The sequence below is a fragment of the Dendrobates tinctorius genome, unplaced genomic scaffold (assembly GCF_039654945.1).
Source record: "Dendrobates tinctorius isolate UK_male_01 unplaced genomic scaffold, ASM3965494v1 ptg000086l, whole genome shotgun sequence".
Lineage (NCBI taxonomy): Eukaryota > Metazoa > Chordata > Amphibia > Anura > Dendrobatidae > Dendrobates > Dendrobates tinctorius.
The window spans coordinates 68,444,757-68,462,726 of NW_027361754.1; the positions used below are offsets into that span (position 1 = coordinate 68,444,757).

At 46.7% G+C, this 17,970-nt stretch overlaps 1 protein-coding gene across 1 annotated transcript; it reads right to left on the minus strand.

Annotated features, from left to right (window-relative positions):
* Nucleotides 1-13,156: 13,156 nt before the first annotated feature.
* On the minus strand, nucleotides 13,157-17,858 carry LOC141098094 (olfactory receptor 5AR1-like). The gene is made up of 2 exons (XM_073585667.1): nucleotides 17,822-17,858; nucleotides 13,157-14,067 (listed from the first exon to the last, which is right to left on the minus strand). The coding sequence occupies exons 1-2, from the start codon at nucleotides 17,856-17,858 to the stop codon at nucleotides 13,157-13,159; spliced, it is 948 nt and encodes a 315-aa protein (XP_073441768.1).
* Between the last annotated feature and the right edge of the window lie 112 nt (nucleotides 17,859-17,970).

Below are 17,970 nucleotides of genomic sequence, written 5' to 3' on the forward strand. Positions count from 1 at the left end.
CACTCCACATAGAGAATAATAGAGCCTCCAGCACCGACCTCCACCTGGACTCCACATAGAGAATAATGGGGCTTCCAGCACCAATCTCCACCCGCACTCCACATAGAGAATAATGGAGCCTCCGGCACCAACCTCCACCCGCAGAGCCGCACTCCACATAGAGAATAATGGGGCCTCCAGCACCGACCTCCACCTGCACTCCACATAGAGAATAATGGGGCTTCCAGCACCAACCTCCACCCGCACTCCACATAGAGAATAATGGAGCCTCCGGCACCGACCTCCACCCACAGAGCTGCACTCCACATAGAGAATAATGGGGCTTCCAGCACCAACCTCCACCCGCACTCCACATAGAGAATAATGGAGCCTCCGGCACCAACCTCCACCCGCAGAGCCGCACTCCACATAGAGAATAATGGGGCCTCCAGCACCGACCTCCACCCGCAGAGCCACACTCCACATAGAGAATAATGGAGCCTCCGGCACCGACCTCCACCCACAGAGCTGCACTCCACATAGAGAATAATGGGGCTTCCAGCACCAACCTCCACCCGCACTCCACATAGAGAATAATGGAGCCTCCGGCACCAACCTCCACCCGCAGAGCCGCACTCCACATAGAGAATAATGGGGCCTCCAGCACCGACCTCCACCCGCACTCCACATAGAGAATAATGGAGCCTCCAGCACCGACCTCCACCTGCACTCCACATAGAGAATAATGGGGCTTCCAGCACCAACCTCCACCCGCACTCCACATAGAGAATAATGGAGCCTCCGGCACCGACCTCCACCCACAGAGCTGCACTCCACATAGAGAATAATGGGGCTTCCAGCACCAACCTCCACCCGCACTCCACATAGAGAATAATGGAGCCTCCGGCACCAACCTCCACCCGCAGAGCCGCACTCCACATAGAGAATAATGGGGCCTCCAGCACCGACCTCCACCCGCAGAGCCACACTCCACATAGAGAATAATGGAGCCTCCGGCACCGACCTCCACCCACAGAGCTGCACTCCACATAGAGAATAATGGGGCTTCCAGCACCAACCTCCACCCGCACTCCACATAGAGAATAATGGAGCCTCCGGCACCAACCTCCACCCGCAGAGCCGCACTCCACATAGAGAATAATGGGGCCTCCGGCACCGACCTCCACCCTCACTCCACATAGAGAATAATAGAGCCCCCAGCACCGACCTCCACCTGCACTCCACATAGAGAATAATGGGGCTTCCAGCACCAACCTCCACCCGCACTCCACATAGAGAATAATGGAGCCTCCGGCACCAACCTCCACCCGCAGAGCCGCACTCCACATAGAGAATAATGGGGCCTCCAGCACCGACCTCCACCCTCACTCCACATAGAGAATAATAGAGCCTCCAGCACCGACCTCCACCTGGACTCCACATAGAGAATAATGGGGCTTCCAGCACCAATCTCCACCCGCACTCCACATAGAGAATAATGGAGCCTCCGGCACCAACCTCCACCCGCAGAGCCGCACTCCACATAGAGAATAATGGGGCCTCCAGCACCGACCTCCACCTGCACTCCACATAGAGAATAATGGGGCTTCCAGCACCAACCTCCACCCGCACTCCACATAGAGAATAATGGAGCCTCCGGCACCAACCTACACCCGCAGAGCCACACTCCACATAGAGAATAATGGAGCCTCAAGCACCAACCTCCACCCGCAGAGCCGCACTCCACATAGAGAATAATGGGGCCTCCGGCACCGACCTCCACCCTCACTCCACATAGAGAATAATAGAGCCTCCAGCACCGACCTCCACCTGCACTCCACATAGAGAATAATGGGGCTTCCAGCACCAACCTCCACCCGCACTCCACATAGAGAATAATGGAGCCTCCGGCACCAACCTCCACCCGCAGAGCCGCACTCCACATAGAGAATAATGGGGCCTCCAGCACCGACCTCCACCCGCACTCCACATAGAGAATAATGGGGCTTCCAGCACCAACCTCCACCCGCACTCCACATAGAGAATAATGGAGCCTCCGGCACCAAACTCCACCCGCAGAGCCACACTCCACATAGAGAATAATGGAGCCTCCAGCACCGACCTCCACCCGCACTCCACATAGAGAATAATGGAGCTTCCAGCACCGACCTCCACCTGCACTCCACATAGAGAATAATGGGGCTTCCAGCACCAACCTCCACCCGCACTCCACATAGCGAATAATGGAGCCTCCGGTACCAACCTCCACCCACAGAGCCGCACTCCACATAGAGAATAATGGAGCCTCCGGCACCAACCTCCACCCGCAGAGCCGCACTCCACATAGAGAATAATGGGGCCTCCAGCACCGACCTCCACCCGCAGAGCCACACTCCACATAGAGAATAATGGAGCCTCCAGCACCGACCTCCACCCACACTCCACATAGAGAATAATGGAGCCTCCGGCACCAACCTCCACCCGCAGAGCCGCACTCCACATAGAGAATAATGGGGCCTCCAGCACCGACCTCCACCCGCAGAGCCGCACTCCACTTAGAGAATAATGGAGCCTCCAGCACCGACCTCCACCCGCACTCCACATAGTGAATAATGGAGCCTCCACTCAGTCCTGTAGCTTACAATCGCTGATGTATGTGGGTATTATATCTCGATCTCCGTTCTCCAAGTTCTTCTCCAGTAATCTGCAGTTTGCACTGGGAGTTTGGGACAGGACATGGAATGAACACATACACAGAGGTAGAATGACTGTGACTCACTGACTGGATCACCAATCAACTCATCACACACTCCCTGGCTGCAGGGGGGGACACAGAGGAGGTAGAGAGACAACCAATTGTTGTTCAAATGAAAGTGAAACAAGAGTATTACAGAGAGACAGGCAGCCTCCGAGTCATCCCTCCCAGGTCTTGATCACAGCCAAGGCAGCCTCCGAGTCATCCCTCCCAGGTCTTGATCACAGCCAGCCAGGCAGCTCTCTGGTTCTTATCTTCACACAGTGTCAGTGTCACACAGTGACACAAACACAAGTGACTCGTCACCAATCACCGCAAACAGCATTGCAGCCAGGAGCACGGCGTCAGCTTAGGCTACTTTCACACATCAGTTTTTTGCCGTCAGGCAGGATCCGGCTATTTTTTGAAAAAACGGATCCGGCATAAATTTTGGAGAACTGTAGAAACGGATCCGTTTTTTTGCTGGATCCGTCTAGCAGGTTATATCTGTTCCTGGGGGCTGGCCAATTGGATCTGAGCATGCGCAGACTTAAAAAAACCGGATCCGGTGGCTGGATCCGTCTTTTTCTGGATCCGGCGCATTCCGGCGCCCATAGACTTTCATTGTAGCAAAAAGCTGGAAGCGCCGGATCCGGCGCTTCCGGCTTTTTCGCCGGAGACAAAAAACGTTACAGTAGCCGTTTTTTCCAGACGCCGGAATGAGACAAGTTGCCGGATCCGGCAAAAAATGGATGAAACGCAATGCCATCCGGCGCGATCCGGCGCTAATGCAAGTCAATGGGGAAAAACTGGATCCGGCATTGCATTTTGCCGGATCCGGTTTTACAAAAAAAAGCCGGATCGCGCCTGAAGGCAAAAAACTGATGTGTGAAAGAGGCCTTATCTGACTGCAGGGAACAACGCTGCTCTGCCGCCCCCTCTCTTCAGAGACTCTGTGCCGCCTGAGCTGACTTCTCACCTTGGCTCATGGATGATGCGGCCCTGTGTTACTGTTCAGGTTTGGCAGCAGAAACAAAGTTTGTTGAAAGGCTGCAGCGCAGCCAATCAATAAGCTTTACTGTGGGGGCTCTTCCGGCTCAATCACAGCCATGTCAATTATTGGCATGGCTGTGATTAGCCAGCATACTGTTCAAAAAAAAAGATGTGGGGTCCTGTCTATTTTTGATAACCAGAGAAGGCAAAACCAACAGCTGCTGGCTGCAGCCCCCCCCCAGCTGTCAGATTTATCTTGACTCGTTATAAAAAAGTAGTGATGCTAGGCATCGTTTCCCCCACTGCACAGGGGGAATCTCAAGGAATGTCCTCTGCAGTCTCCCACTCTTCTGCAGCCGCAGAGGTTACTGCTCAGCAGAGACAACAGTCCCAGCTTCTTGCCCAGGGTAATGCTAGGCATCTCGGTGCTCCTCCAGGCTCAGCTATAGTATCATGCATGAGTCAGCGGCGAGCAGATTGTCCTGGGTCTAAGTCCTGCTTTTCTTCATCTGAGCATGCCCTTGAGATGACCACTCATTGGTGGTCAGAGGTCACATGCTCAGGTCCTCAAGCAGCTCAGATTGGGCCATCAGGAAAGATCTTGAAGGCTGCGCCTATAAAAGGATTGCACGAGCGCACTGCTAGTATAGACTATGTGGAGTGAGTGTTGTATGCACATATTTATGTCTCAGGTGAATGACTCATTATGAAACCCCTACCCTTGGTACGCATGTGTTGTGTAGCCTAGCCTGTTAAGCACCCAGGCTGAGGTGCAGGTAGGAGGCAGAGTCAGAGACTGGCATCAGAGCCCACCGGTGGCTTTGTCTGTACGCCACGGTGCATGTGGTCTGCACTCCACGGTAGCCAACGTCCATTAGTGGCGTCCGCAGGTGCGACACTGCACGCTTTGCAGGTCTAGAGGGACCCTGACCCCGTGTCCTTGAGGCTGAGTTCTGTGACCATTTACTGAGCGCTCCCTTTGCTGAGTTCTGTGAGCTTAAACAGGCTCCAGCATTTATGATCCGTGGTAGTGCGGCTCTGTGAGGTAACAGAGTCCGCTCCCGTTCTCACCGGGTGTTGTAAACCCATGTGTGTTCTTCTTTTACATCGCCATATAGTGTCCACCATTACCAAGCAGCAGTTTACCATCTCTGCATGGTGGACCCTGGGCTGCGAACGCACCTTATTATCATCTTTTATTATTTTGTGCGTTCCACCAGCCCTAATATTATACTGGTGCCCGGGTCTGGCGAGTAATAGTGGACGAACAGCGACTGCAGCAGTACATCCAGCAGCTGGAGGGCAGGTTGGCGGCTATTGAGCGCACAACCTCAGCCATGGATGTTACCACAGTAGCTGCTCAGGCTGTTAGTGTGGCTGCAGCTAGTTTGTCCACTGCCACCCCTGTTCTGACATTATCCCGCCTCCCGCTGCCAAATAAATTTCTGGTGATAGTAAGTCATGTAGGGGATTACTGAGCCAGTGTGCAATACAACTTGAGCTCCTGGCTGCATGTTTCCCTTCAGAGCGGGCTAAGGTGGGGTTCATAATATCCCTCCTGTCAGACAGGGTGTTGGAGTGGTCCACGCTACTGTGGGAGTGTGAAAATCATGTGGTGCAGAGTGCTCTGTGGTTCCTGAGCATTCTGAAACAGGTCTTTTTGGGACCTCGGGTCACCCATGATACGGCGCTCCAACTGCTAGCATCGACATAGGGCTCGTCCATGGTCAGTCATTTTGCCATCCACTTTCGGACTCTAGCTTCTGAGCTGGATTGGCCGGAAAAGCCCTCATTCCTGTATTTTGGAGGGGGCTGGCTGGAGGAGTTAATAGCAGTATCTACTCGCATCGACCTCTGCTTTAACAAACAGAGGTTGGAGCAAGCCCAGTGTAGGCAGAGGTTTCGGCAGGCACCCACCTTCGCCAAACCTCTGGAACCTCCGGTCCAGGCATTCAAGTCACATGAGGCCATGGAGATGTCTCAAGTGGGATCCAAGTCCCAAACTGCTCGTGCACTCATGGTCTGTCATGTCTGCCAGCAGTCAGGACATCTTGCTTCCAGATGTCCTCGGCAACTGGGAGAGCGTCCTCATTTGGTGACCTTGGGAGCTAGTTCACTAAACGCAGCGGCGCCTTCTTCTGAGTTGACCTTTAAGTGGACAATTTCTATTGGCCCATCTACCCATGTGGTAGAGCTTTGCATGGAATCCAGGGAGGAAGGCAACTTCATGTCTTCTGCCTTCGCACAACGGCACGCAATTCCACTAGTTATGCTCGCCAAGCCAGTTACCATACGGGTGATAAATGGGTCGACACTACCATCACAGATAACTCATCAGACCATCCCTTTTACTTTATCCATGTCGCCTTCAGATCAGGAAGTCATCTCCCTGCTAGTCATTCCCGAAGAAATTGATGAGGTCCTCCTAGGGATGCCGTGGCTACGTTATCACGCCCCTAATATAGAGTGGTCCTCAGGGAGAATTCTGGGATAGAGTAAATCCTGCATTGGTAGATGTCAGAGGGAGTGCTTCCAGGTTGCTACTACTGAGGTACCTGCAGATCTTTCCTCTCTCCCCAAACACTATTGGCCCTATGCTGACGTGTTCTCCAAGAGGGCGGCGGAGACTCTTCAGACTGCCCTATTGACCTCTTGCCTGGTGCTGAGCCTCCCCGGGGTCGAGTTTATCCTCTCTCTCTCCAGGAGATGGAGGCTATGTCTCAGTACATCTGGGAGAATCTGGCAAGAGGCTTTTTTAGGAAGTCAGTGTCACCTGCAGGGGTGGGGTTTTTCTTCGTGCAGAAGAACGTAGAACTATGTCCATGCATAGACTATAGGGGTCTTAACGCCATCACCGATAAGAACAAGTACCCTCTGCCCCTGATATAGGAGCTTTTTGACATTTTGCGGGGAGCGAGGGTCTTTACTAAGCTAGATCTGCGGGGTGCTTACAGTCTGATTCGCATACGTGAGGGGTACGAATGGAAGATGGCATTTAGCACCAAGGATGGGCACTATGAATACCTGGTGATGCCCTTCGGGCTATGTAATGCTCCTGCCGTCTTCCAAGACTTTGTGAATGACGTCTTCCGGGATATGCTCACCACCTCGGTTGTAGTCTATCTGGATGATATCCTCATCTACTCTCCAGATATAGACTCCAAACAGAGAGATGTTTGTAAGGTCTTTGACGTCCTATGGGCAAACTCCCTCTATGCCTTTCCTGGGCTACATCATCTCCGACCAGGGATTGGCCTTGGATCCTGCCAAGCTACAGGCTATGATGGATTGGAAGGAGCCTCATTCCCTCAATGTGGCGCAGCGCTTTATGGGATTTATTAACTACTACCACCAATTCATTCCCCACTTCTCAACTTTGGTAGCTCCCTTGGTTGTCCTCACGAAGACTGGAGCAATCCTAAATTGTGGTTGGAGGAGGTCTCCAAGGCCTTCCTCTCTGTCAAGACTCACTTCGCTAGTGCTCCCATTTTACATCGCCCCGATGTAGATAAACCATTTATTATGGAGGTGGATGCCTCGTCTGTCGGTGCTGGAGAAGTCCTGTTCCAAAAGGATTCTCAAGGTCGGAAGCATCCTTGATTCTTTTCTAAGACCTTCTCACCAGCGGAGAGGACCTATTCCATCAGGGACAGGGAGTTGCTAGCCATGAAGTTGGCCTTTTCTGAATGGAGACACTTCCTGGAGGGGACTCGCTATCCCTTCCAAGTCTACACTGACAACAAAAATGTGGTTTATTTCCAAACCGCCCAGTGGCTATATTCTCACCAGGCTAGATGGTCCCTGTTCTTCTCCTGGTTCCATATCATCCTTCATTTTCTCTCCGGGGAGAAGAACATTCGAGCCGATGCTCTCTCCCACTCCGTAGTGTCATCAGAGGAGGAGGTAGAGCCTCGGTTAATTGTCCCTTTAGAGAGCCTGAGAACTGTGGCCCCGGTTTCGCTAGAATCTGTGTCCCCGGGCAAGACTTTCGTTAAACCTAATTTGCGACCAGAGGTTCTCTCTTGGGCTCACTCGTCCAGGGTGCATGGACACTTTGGGACCAAGAGGACATTTGAGCTCCTGGTGAGGACGTACTGGTGGCCGCATATGGCCCGTGATGCCGGAGATTATATTTGGGCATGTGTCTCCTGCGCCAAGAATTGTTCTCCTCGGCAATGGCCTGCTGGGCTACTTTACCCTTTTCCGGTGGCAGACAGGCCCTGGGAGATGGTCGGGATGGACTTCATGGTGGGCTTACCCAAGTCTCATGGCTGCACCGTTACCTGAGTAGTCACCGACCATTTCTCCAAAATGGTGCACCTGGTGCTCTCCCTCAGGTACCTTCTGCACGGGCCTTGGCGACGTTATTTATAAAGCATGTTTTCCGCCTACACGGTATGCCAGACAAAATTGTCAGCGACTGACTGGGGTCCTCAGTTTGCGTCTCAGTTCTGGAGAGAGCTTTGTTGGCTACTCAGCATTGAGCTGAATCTCTCTTCAGCTTACCATCCCAAGACGAATGGGTTGGTAGAGAGGGCCAACCACACCCTGGTCACGTACTTATGACATTTTGTTTTGGCCAGGCAGGATGACTAGACGTCCTTGCTACCGTGGGCAGAGTTTGCGCTGAACAATGCCGTAGCCGACTCCACCGGACAAACCCCATTTCTCCTTAACTATGGCCAGCATCCGCGGATTCTTGTGTCAATGCCTGTGTCTTCCACTGACTCCAGGGTGGCAGACTGAGTGGTGGAGGCATGTGACATTTGGGACGGCACACAGGATGTCATCCAGACCTCCAAGGAGAGAATGAGGGTTTCCGCGGATGCTCACCCGCACCCCGCTCCGACCTTTCCACCTGGCGACCTAGTGTGGCTCTCCACCCGTAATATCAGGCTGCGAGTTGAGTCCACTAAGTTTGTGCCTCGCTTTATAGGTCCCTTCAAGGTCCTGGAGCAGGTTAACCCTGTGGTATATCCCCTGGCTCTTCCTCCATGCCTCGGTATCACCGACACCTTTCATGTGTTCCTCCTAAAACCCGTTCACATGTCCAGGTTTTCGAGTCATTTGCCGACACATTGGGCTCGTCAACGGATGATTATGAGGTGAACGCCATTGTTGGGTGCAAGATGGTTCGAGGGAAAAAGTATTACATGGTGGACTGAAAGGGTCATGATCCAGAGAACAGGACCTGGGAACCTGTAGAACACATTTGTGCTCCTCAGCTCATTGCAGCTTTTGAGCAAAGCGAGGCCCAAGGAGGGGGGTAATGTTAGGCATTGAGTTTCCCCCACTGCACAGGGGGAATCTTAAGCCATGTCCTCTGCAGTCTCCCATTCTTCTGCGGCCACAGAGGTTCCTGCACAGCAGAGATGTCAGTCCCAGCGTCTTGCCCAGGATAATGCTAGGCGTCTGGTTGCTCCTCCAGGCTCAGCTATAGTGCCATGCATGAGTCAGCAGCGAGCAGACGCTCCTAGGACTAAGTCCTGCTTTTCTCCATCTGAGCATGCTCGTGTGACGACTACTCATTGGTGGTTGGAGGTCACATGCTCAGGTTCTCATGCATGTCGGATTGGACCATCAGGAAGGTCCCGGAAGGCTGCGCCTATAGAAGGATCAAGCAGCCACACGGCCATGCGCTAGTATAGACTATGTGGAGTGGATGTTGTATGAACGTATGTAGGTCTCAGGTGAATGACTCATTATGAAACCCCTACGCTTGGTACGCATTTGTTGTGCAGCCTAGCCTGTTAAGCACCCAGGCTGAGGTGCAGGTAGGAGGCAGAGTCAGAGACTGGCATCAGTGCTCACCGGTGGCTTTGTCTGTACGCCATGGTGCACGTGGTTGGCACACCACGGTAGCCAGCATCCATTAGTGGTGTCCGCAGGTGCGATGCCGCACGCTTAGTAGGTCTAGAGGGACTTTGACCCCGTGTCCTTGGGGTTGAGTTCTGTGACCGTTTACTGAGCGCTCCCTTTGCCGAGCTCTGTGAGCTTAAGCAGGCTCCGGCATTTATTTATGTACCGTGGTAATGTGGCTCTGTGACGTAACAGTCCGCTGCCGTACACACCGGGTGACTTTAACCCTCGTGTGTTTTTCTTTTATACCACCATATAGCGTCCAGCATTACCAAGCAGCAGTTTATCATCTCTGCATGGTGGACCCCAGGCTGCTAACACACTTTATTATCATCTTTTTTTATTTGGTGTGTTCTGCCAGCCCTAACGAGAGGGGTCCCCACTCTGTTTTTTTAAATTATTAAAAAAAATAATTAACAAAATGCGGCATAGGGTCCCTCTGGTTTTTGACAACTAGCCAAGCTAAAGCTGACAGCTGGAGGCTGGTATTCTCAGACTGGGAAAGGACCTTGAATATTATCATAGAATCATAGAATGGTAGAGTTGGAAGGGACCTCCTGGGTCATCTGGTCCAACCCCCTGCTCAAATCAGGATTCACTAAATCATCCAAGACAGATGTCTGTCCAGCCTCTGTATGAAGACTTCCATTGAAGGAGAAATCACCACCTCTCGTAGCAGCTTGTTCCACTCATTGATCACCCTCACTCTCAAAAAGTTTTTTCTAATATCTAATCTGTCTCCGCCCATTCAATTTCATCCATTGCTTCTAGTCTTTCCTTGTGCAAATAATAATAAAAATGATCCTTCTGCAATGTGCAAGCCCTTGAAATATTTGTAGACAGCTATTAAGTCTCCTCTAAGTCTTCTTTTTTGCAAAGCTAAACATTCCCAAATCCTGTAACCGCTCCTCATAGACATGGTTTGCAGACCGGTCACCATTCTGGTCTCTCTTCTCTGAACTTGCTCCAGTTTGCTGATGTATTTTTTAAAATGTGATGCCCAAAACTGGACACAGTATTCCAGATGAGGTCTTACCAAAGAGAAGTAGAGGGGGATAATGACTTCATGTGATCTAGACTGTATGCTTCTGTTAATACATCCCAGAATTGTATTTGCCTTTTTTGCTGTTGCATCACACTATTGACTCATGTTTAGTTTATGATCTATTAGTATACCCAATTCATGTGCTGTTGCTTAGTCCTATTCCTCCCATTCTGTATATGCTTTTTTCATTTTTATTGCCCAGATGTAGTACTTTCCATTTTTCCCTGTAAAAAACCTAAAGATGTAGCAACAAACTTTCCCGGCAATCTGCCTCATCTTAACGCTGTTTCTCCTCTGATCTCCTGTCAGTGAGAGATTAGAGGAGAAACAGTGAGACAAGGGCTGCTGGCAACAGCTGTGCCAGTCCGTGATCTTGTCATAAAGTAAGAAAAGCAGATATGGCAGGTTAGGGTTAGTGCTATAGTTAGGGTTAGTGCTATAGTTAGGGTTAGTAGTAGGCTAAAGTTAGAGTTACTGTTAGGCTAAAGTTAGGGTTACTGTTAGAGTTAGGGGTAGTTTTACTGTTATGCTAAAAGTAGCCCTAACTTTAGTCTTAGGGTTTCTGTTAGGGTTACTGTTAAGGTTAGGGTTATGGTTAGGGTTACGGTTAGGGTTAGGATTACGATTACTGTTATGGTTAGGATTACTGTTAGGTTAAAGTTAGAGTTAGGTTAGGCTAAAGTTAGGGTTATTGATAGGCTAAATTTAGGGTTAGGCTAAAGTTAGGGTTAGGGTTGGGGGCTAAAGTTAGCGTTAGGGTTGGGGCTAAAGTTTGGCTTAGGATTGAGGCTAAAATTAGGGTTAGAGTTGGGTCTAGGGTTAGGGTTTGGATTAGGGTTAGGGGTGTGTTGGGGTTAGGGTTGTGGTTAGTGTTATGGTTGGGATTAGGATTAGGGGTGTGTTGGTGTTAGGGTTGTGGTTAGGGTTATGGATAGGGCTGGGATTAGGGTTAGGGGCGTGTTGGGGTTAGGGTTGGAATTAGAATTGGGGAGTTTCCACTGTTTAGGCACATCAGGAGCTCTGCAAACACAACATGACACCCACAGACCATTCCATCAAAGTCTGCATTCCAATACGTCACTACTTCCCTTCCAAGCATCACCGTGTGCCCATACAGTAGTTTCCTCCCACATATGGGGTGCCAGCCTACTCAGGATAAATTGGACAACTTTTGGGGTCTAATATCTCCTGTTACCCTTGTGAAAATAAAAATATGGGGGCTAAAACATCATTTTTGTGGAAAAAAAATATTTTTTTTATTTTCACGGCTCTACATTAAAAACTTTAGTGAAACACTTGGGGATTCAAAGTGCTCACTACACATCTAGATAAATTCCTCGGGTGGTCTAGTTTCCAAAATGGGGTCACTTGTAGGAGATTTCTAATGTTTAGGCACATGAGGGGCTCTGCAAAAGCAACATGACGCCTGCAGACCATTCCATCAAAGTCTGCATTCCAAAACGTTACTACTTCCCTTCCGAGCCCCACCGTGTGCCCAAGCAGTAGTTTTCTCCCACATATGGGATGCCAGTGTACTCAGGACAAATTGGACAACAACTTTTAGGGTCCAATTTCTCCTGTTACCCTTGTGAAAATAAAAATATGGGGGCTAAAACATCATTTTTGTGGAAAAAAAATTATTTTTTATTTTCACGGCTCTACATTATAAACTTTAGGGAAACACTTGGGGGTTCAAAGTGCTCACCACACATCTAGATAAGTTCCTTGTGTGGTCTAGTTTCCAAATTTTGGATTTTTTTTCACTACTTAAATAATATAGAACCTAGACATGTTTGGTCTCTGTGAACTCGTAATAACCTGGAGAATCATAATGGCAGGGCAGTTTTAGCATTTAGTGAACATGGAAAAAAAAAAACTCAAAAATCAACTGTGGGATTGCACTTTTATGCAATTTCACTGCACTTGGAATTTTCTGGGAAAAAGGGGAGCAAAAAATGAAAAACCAAAAAACCAAAACAGGCTGCTGGTTATTGTCGGTTATCATCCTTTTAGCCAGAGCCATGTATAAGGTTGTGTTTGTAGTAAAGTGTTTGAGCCCTTCTTGTGGAGTAAAGAGCATGAAAGAAGCTGGATCCAGTCCTAGGAGACCTCAGAGTGTTACACATATTTTTTCAGGGCAATGGGAGTCTTTTCAGTATTTGCAATTTGTGTACTGTCACTCACAGAATAGCGAGCAGTGATATGAACGATGACTATAACCACGCCAGCATGCCTCTGTGACTTAGCCGGTGGCTCCTGGGGGGAAATAAAGTTCATTTTCTCTCAGTAGCCACAGTTTCAGTGAACATTGTATAAAATGCAATAAATAATACAAATGTTTCCATTGCAATAAAGTAAATTGTATGCTAAACTAGTAAACCCCTGAGACATACCTTTACAATGCCACAACTTTTTGAACATTTAGAAAGCACTAAAAATCTTAGTAGTTGTGGTCTAATTTGTCTCAAATGTACACCCAAAGTTTAATACCAGCACAGGTTACATTGGGCATGGTTAAAAATGTAATAATAATAAAAAATATTTTTTTAATATTGAAAAAGAACTTTTTCATGGACTATTTTTCTAGCCGCCACCTTGAAATCATTGTTTCTGAGACTATAAATAAAAGGGTTTAACAGTGGTGCGATCACTGTATACATGATCGCAACCAATCGGTCGAGTTCCATAATATAATTCGATCTTGGTTTTAGATATATAAAAATTCCAGATCCATAAAAAATTGTAACCACAGTAAAGTGGGATACGCAAGTTGAAAAGGCTTTCCAGCGTCCGGAGCGGGAATGGATCTTTAATATGGTGAGGATGATATTGACGTAAGAGATCATGGTTAATAACAGAGACCCCATGGTCACAAAACCGCCAATAACAAATGTTGCAAGTTCGTTGATCCAGGTATCCACGTTTGCTAAAGCAAGTAAAGGAGGGATATCACAAAAGAAATAATTGATCGTATTTGGACCACAAAAAGGTAGGGTAAATGTAAGGGTTGTGTGTATGATAGAGTTTACTACCCCAATAAACCATGACCCCAAAATATACTTCACACACGACTCTTTATTCATAATTATAGCATATTGAAGGGGACGACAAATGGCATTATACCGATCGTACGCCATTGCCGCCAGAATGTAACACTCTGTACTGCCTAGTAACATGAGAAAGTACAACTGTACGGCACAACCGTAGTAGGAGATCGTCTTGTATTCCGAAAGAAAATTGGACAGCATGTTGGGTACTGTGATGGAAATGTAACATATGTCAAGAAAAGAAAAGTTGGCAAGAAAAAAATACATAGGAGTGTGAAGATTTGGGCTGTATCTGTAAGCAAAAATAATACACAGATTTCCCAGCACAGCAATGACATAAATAGAGAGGAACATCACAAAAAATATAATTTGTAGACTAGGAACATCAGAAAGTCCTACAAGAGTGAACACTTTTGGTATAGTACAGTTTTTTATGGAAATGTATTTTTCAGACGCTTCAGGATTCATCTGTATAAGAAAAAGAAATACATGTACAAAAATAATGTTATTTATACATACATGCAGACAGGGACATTGATAAACCAATGAAAGCGCTGGTGCTTGGGCTGTATCACACATACGCTTGTAATACAGTAAAATACCTGCTTGGTGAAAGTGTAAGGTCACAAATTGCAAAAAAGGGAAATATAAAAGCCCACAAATTAATATATATAGAATCAGTGATAACAAATAACTATAGTTTAAGTTATGAATAAACGCAGGAAATTATTAATGACATAAAGAGCAATTTTATAAGTCACAAGATAGGACAATACATTATACATTAATGAGAAATGATAAAGGAAATGACCAAATAAATACTGACAAGTGGATCAATAAAACAGAACAAAAGAGCACCAGCCTCCACATTAAACCTCGACACAGGTTTCGCACTATGGCTTCATCAGAAGGTACTGAGAGTGCTGAGCCTTGAATCTACAAATACAAATGAAGCATGACTAATCAAATCTTCTAATCATGCCTACCTGGGAATGATTGACAGTCCATATATATTATATTCGTTATGGTAGGACCACTATTCAGGCTGCCAATAATGCCAGAGAGATTTGATTCGAAGATCAGCGGCAGGACTAGTTGGTATGGACCAGTTCCGATTCATTAGCATAAGCAACTCTGCAGATTAAAAGTTCATTGTTCAAAGATTAGATCAGTGATATGAAACATCAAGCATTTTATCATAATATAGAAAAAACAAAAATTTTTTCACCCATTTTACCTTAGTAGTGGTTGGGAATAGTCAGGGGAGCTGACAGATTTTTAAATTGTTTGCTTATCCATCAACTGTTTGACGAGACCTCTGTTAAGGACCACTATGGCTTCAACAGTAAAATCACAGATTAGAATAGAATAGATAGAATAGATATATACACATAGAATGCATATACTGTATATATATAGATGTCAGTGACACACACATATATATGTACTTATATTGAATAGAGAGATAGATAGAAGAAAAGCCAGTAATATAACTGCCGGGTTCTGTAAAATCACTGTAGGAGCTAGCAGGATAGAAGAGATCGTTTACATACAGTAAAGACAAAATGAATAAGTAGATAAATAGATTTCAGTGCCAAATACAATTTGTACAGTGTGTGTGCAAATTACTGGACATGATTTTAATTAATAAAAGATTATTTTTCTGAAAAAAAAATGGCGAGGGCTCCCTCTCAATTTTCTTAATCAGCAGAAAGCCGACGGCTTGGGGCAGATGTTTTTAGCCTGGGAAGGAGGTAATACTCATGGAGCTTCCCAAGCTATTAATATCATCTCACAGCTGTATACTTAGCCTTTACTGGCTATTGAAATGGGGCACCCCCCAAAAAATGACGGGTCCTTCTATAATTAGTAGCCAGGAAAGGCTATGGAGACAGCTGCGGGCTGATATTAATAGCCTAGGAAGAGGCCATGCCTCCGGCTAAAAACATCAGCTCTCTGCCGCCCCAGAAAAGGTGCATCACTAAGATGCGCCAATTCTAGAACTTAGCCTTGCTTTTCCTACTTGCCCTGTAGAGTTGGCAAGTGGGGTAATAATTGTGGGGGTTCATGTTACCTTTGTGACATTAAGCCCCGAGGTTAGCAATGGAGTGGCGTCAAAAAGACACCCCAGTTACTAAGTCCATAGTCAAATTGTAAAACACAGACACCCAGTAAAAAAATTATTTAATTTAAATAAAGACACATACTCCATCTAATATTTTTAATTAAACTATACTTACGACCTCACATATTCCCCCGATGCCCTCAATCTCCTGTAATAAAAGTAAAATAACAAACCAACAATATACCGTTGGGCCACAGCCAGATAAGAATTTTTTTTTACTTTTTTTGTACTGAATTGGATGTTAGCTCATATAGGGGCAGCATGGGAGCTCATATGGTGGCAGGATGGGAGCTCACATGGGGGTAGGATAGGAGAACATATGGCTGGAGCCAGGAATGAGACACAAGTGGGACATGATGGGGAATATTATTATTGTAGAGTGCTAATTAAGGGATATTATTACTGCAGGGATGTATTTTATTTTGGAGGATACTGTACAGAGCAACTCTGTCACCTTTTTTGGTGTGGTGTAGAAGTTGGGAAAAAATTAAGTAATGTGATCTGCAAGTGGTTCTTTAGATAACTATGCTATTTCCTGCAGAGAAGAGTCATGAAATAAGAAGTGATGGTGGTCTGTGCTGGATGAAGATGAAAGCGAAGATGGAGGACTTCACCTAGAGATGTCACTGGTGAGTCAGTGTATTACATGTACATGCACAGTATACACTGTATATTATATCCAGAGCTCCTGTGTACAATGTCACACCAGTGATCACTATGTTACCTGTATACTGACACTGTATACACAGTTCCTGTGTATAATGTCACTGGTGATCACTGTATTACCTGTACACTGGCACTGTATGCAGAGCTCCTTTGTATAATGTCACTGGTGATCACTGTATTACCTGTACACTGACACTATATACAGAGCTCCTGTGTATAATATCATCAGTGATCATTGTGTTACTTGTACACTGACACTGTATACAGAGGTCATGGGTATAACGTCACTGGTGATCCCTGTATTACCTGTACACTGACACTGCATACAGAGTTCCTGTGCATAATGTCACTTGTGATCACTGTATTACCTGTACACTGATACTACATACAGAGCTCCAGTGTTTACAAGGTCACCCGTGATCACTGTATTACCTGTACACTGACACTGTACACTAAGTACAGAAAACCTGTGTATAATGCCACTTATGGTGATATTAGCATTGTGTTTTTTATTGATCAGTATTGTAGTAATCGGTCACTATGTGGTGGTACTATGTGATCTGGTCATGGTGTGATGGTATTTGTTAATTGTATGTGCTATTATTCGGAAACTGTGGTCGTAACATGTGGTCTGGTCATGGTGTGGAGGCATTTGTCCCTTGTATGTGATATTATTGGCCATTTTAAAAATTGAAAAATAAATAAAAATCTACCTAGAGTATTGGATATTTTAGCAAATGTTTAATAAGATACAGCAGAGTAAAACCTGGCCAAAAGAGTCTAAAAATGCTGCTGGCTATGTATGTGATCTGGTGATGGGAACTGTTAATGTGTGATTGGTGAGGACGTGGTGCAGAAGTGGAGTTTTTACAAGAGAGGGCGATGGGACTGTAGAAGGTTCAAGAGGTGAAGCTGGGGTGGAGGCTGGGCAGAGTGTCAAGGGGCACAGAAAATGTTGCCAGTATGGGGCCCCAAAATTCCTAGTGGCAGCCCTGCTGGACAACATCATGTCAAGGAACAGTGAACATTTGGGCTGGATACAATATCATAAACTATTATCAATTCTTCGTAGTAAAAGGGAGGAACGTGATATGATATGTTGCTAGCAAGAGCAAGTCATGGGTTTAAAGTTTGAGGATGTCAGACTCAAATTATTAGAACCTTTGATAAATGATTGTGATTTGTATGTCCAAGACTGAAACAGGCCTATTAACACTTACCCAGAGATGAGGAGGGGTAGCACGTCCTAATTTTAGAACCCACAGCGCAACAGCAATTCTAATAGGCTGTAAGCAACTGCACTTTACTGGACATGCAAGAAAAGAGCAGATAGCTAGATTCAATCCAGTTAGTTGAATCCCGATAGTTAATGCAGAACTCCGTTAAAAAATTTTCATCACGTAAATCCATGCACGAAAAAGGTAGCAGGTAGAAAGCAATGCTTGGAATACATGCATCAGTATGGTTCTCCCTATTTGGGGAAATATGTATCCAGAGAAAATATGTGATTATAAGGCACCGT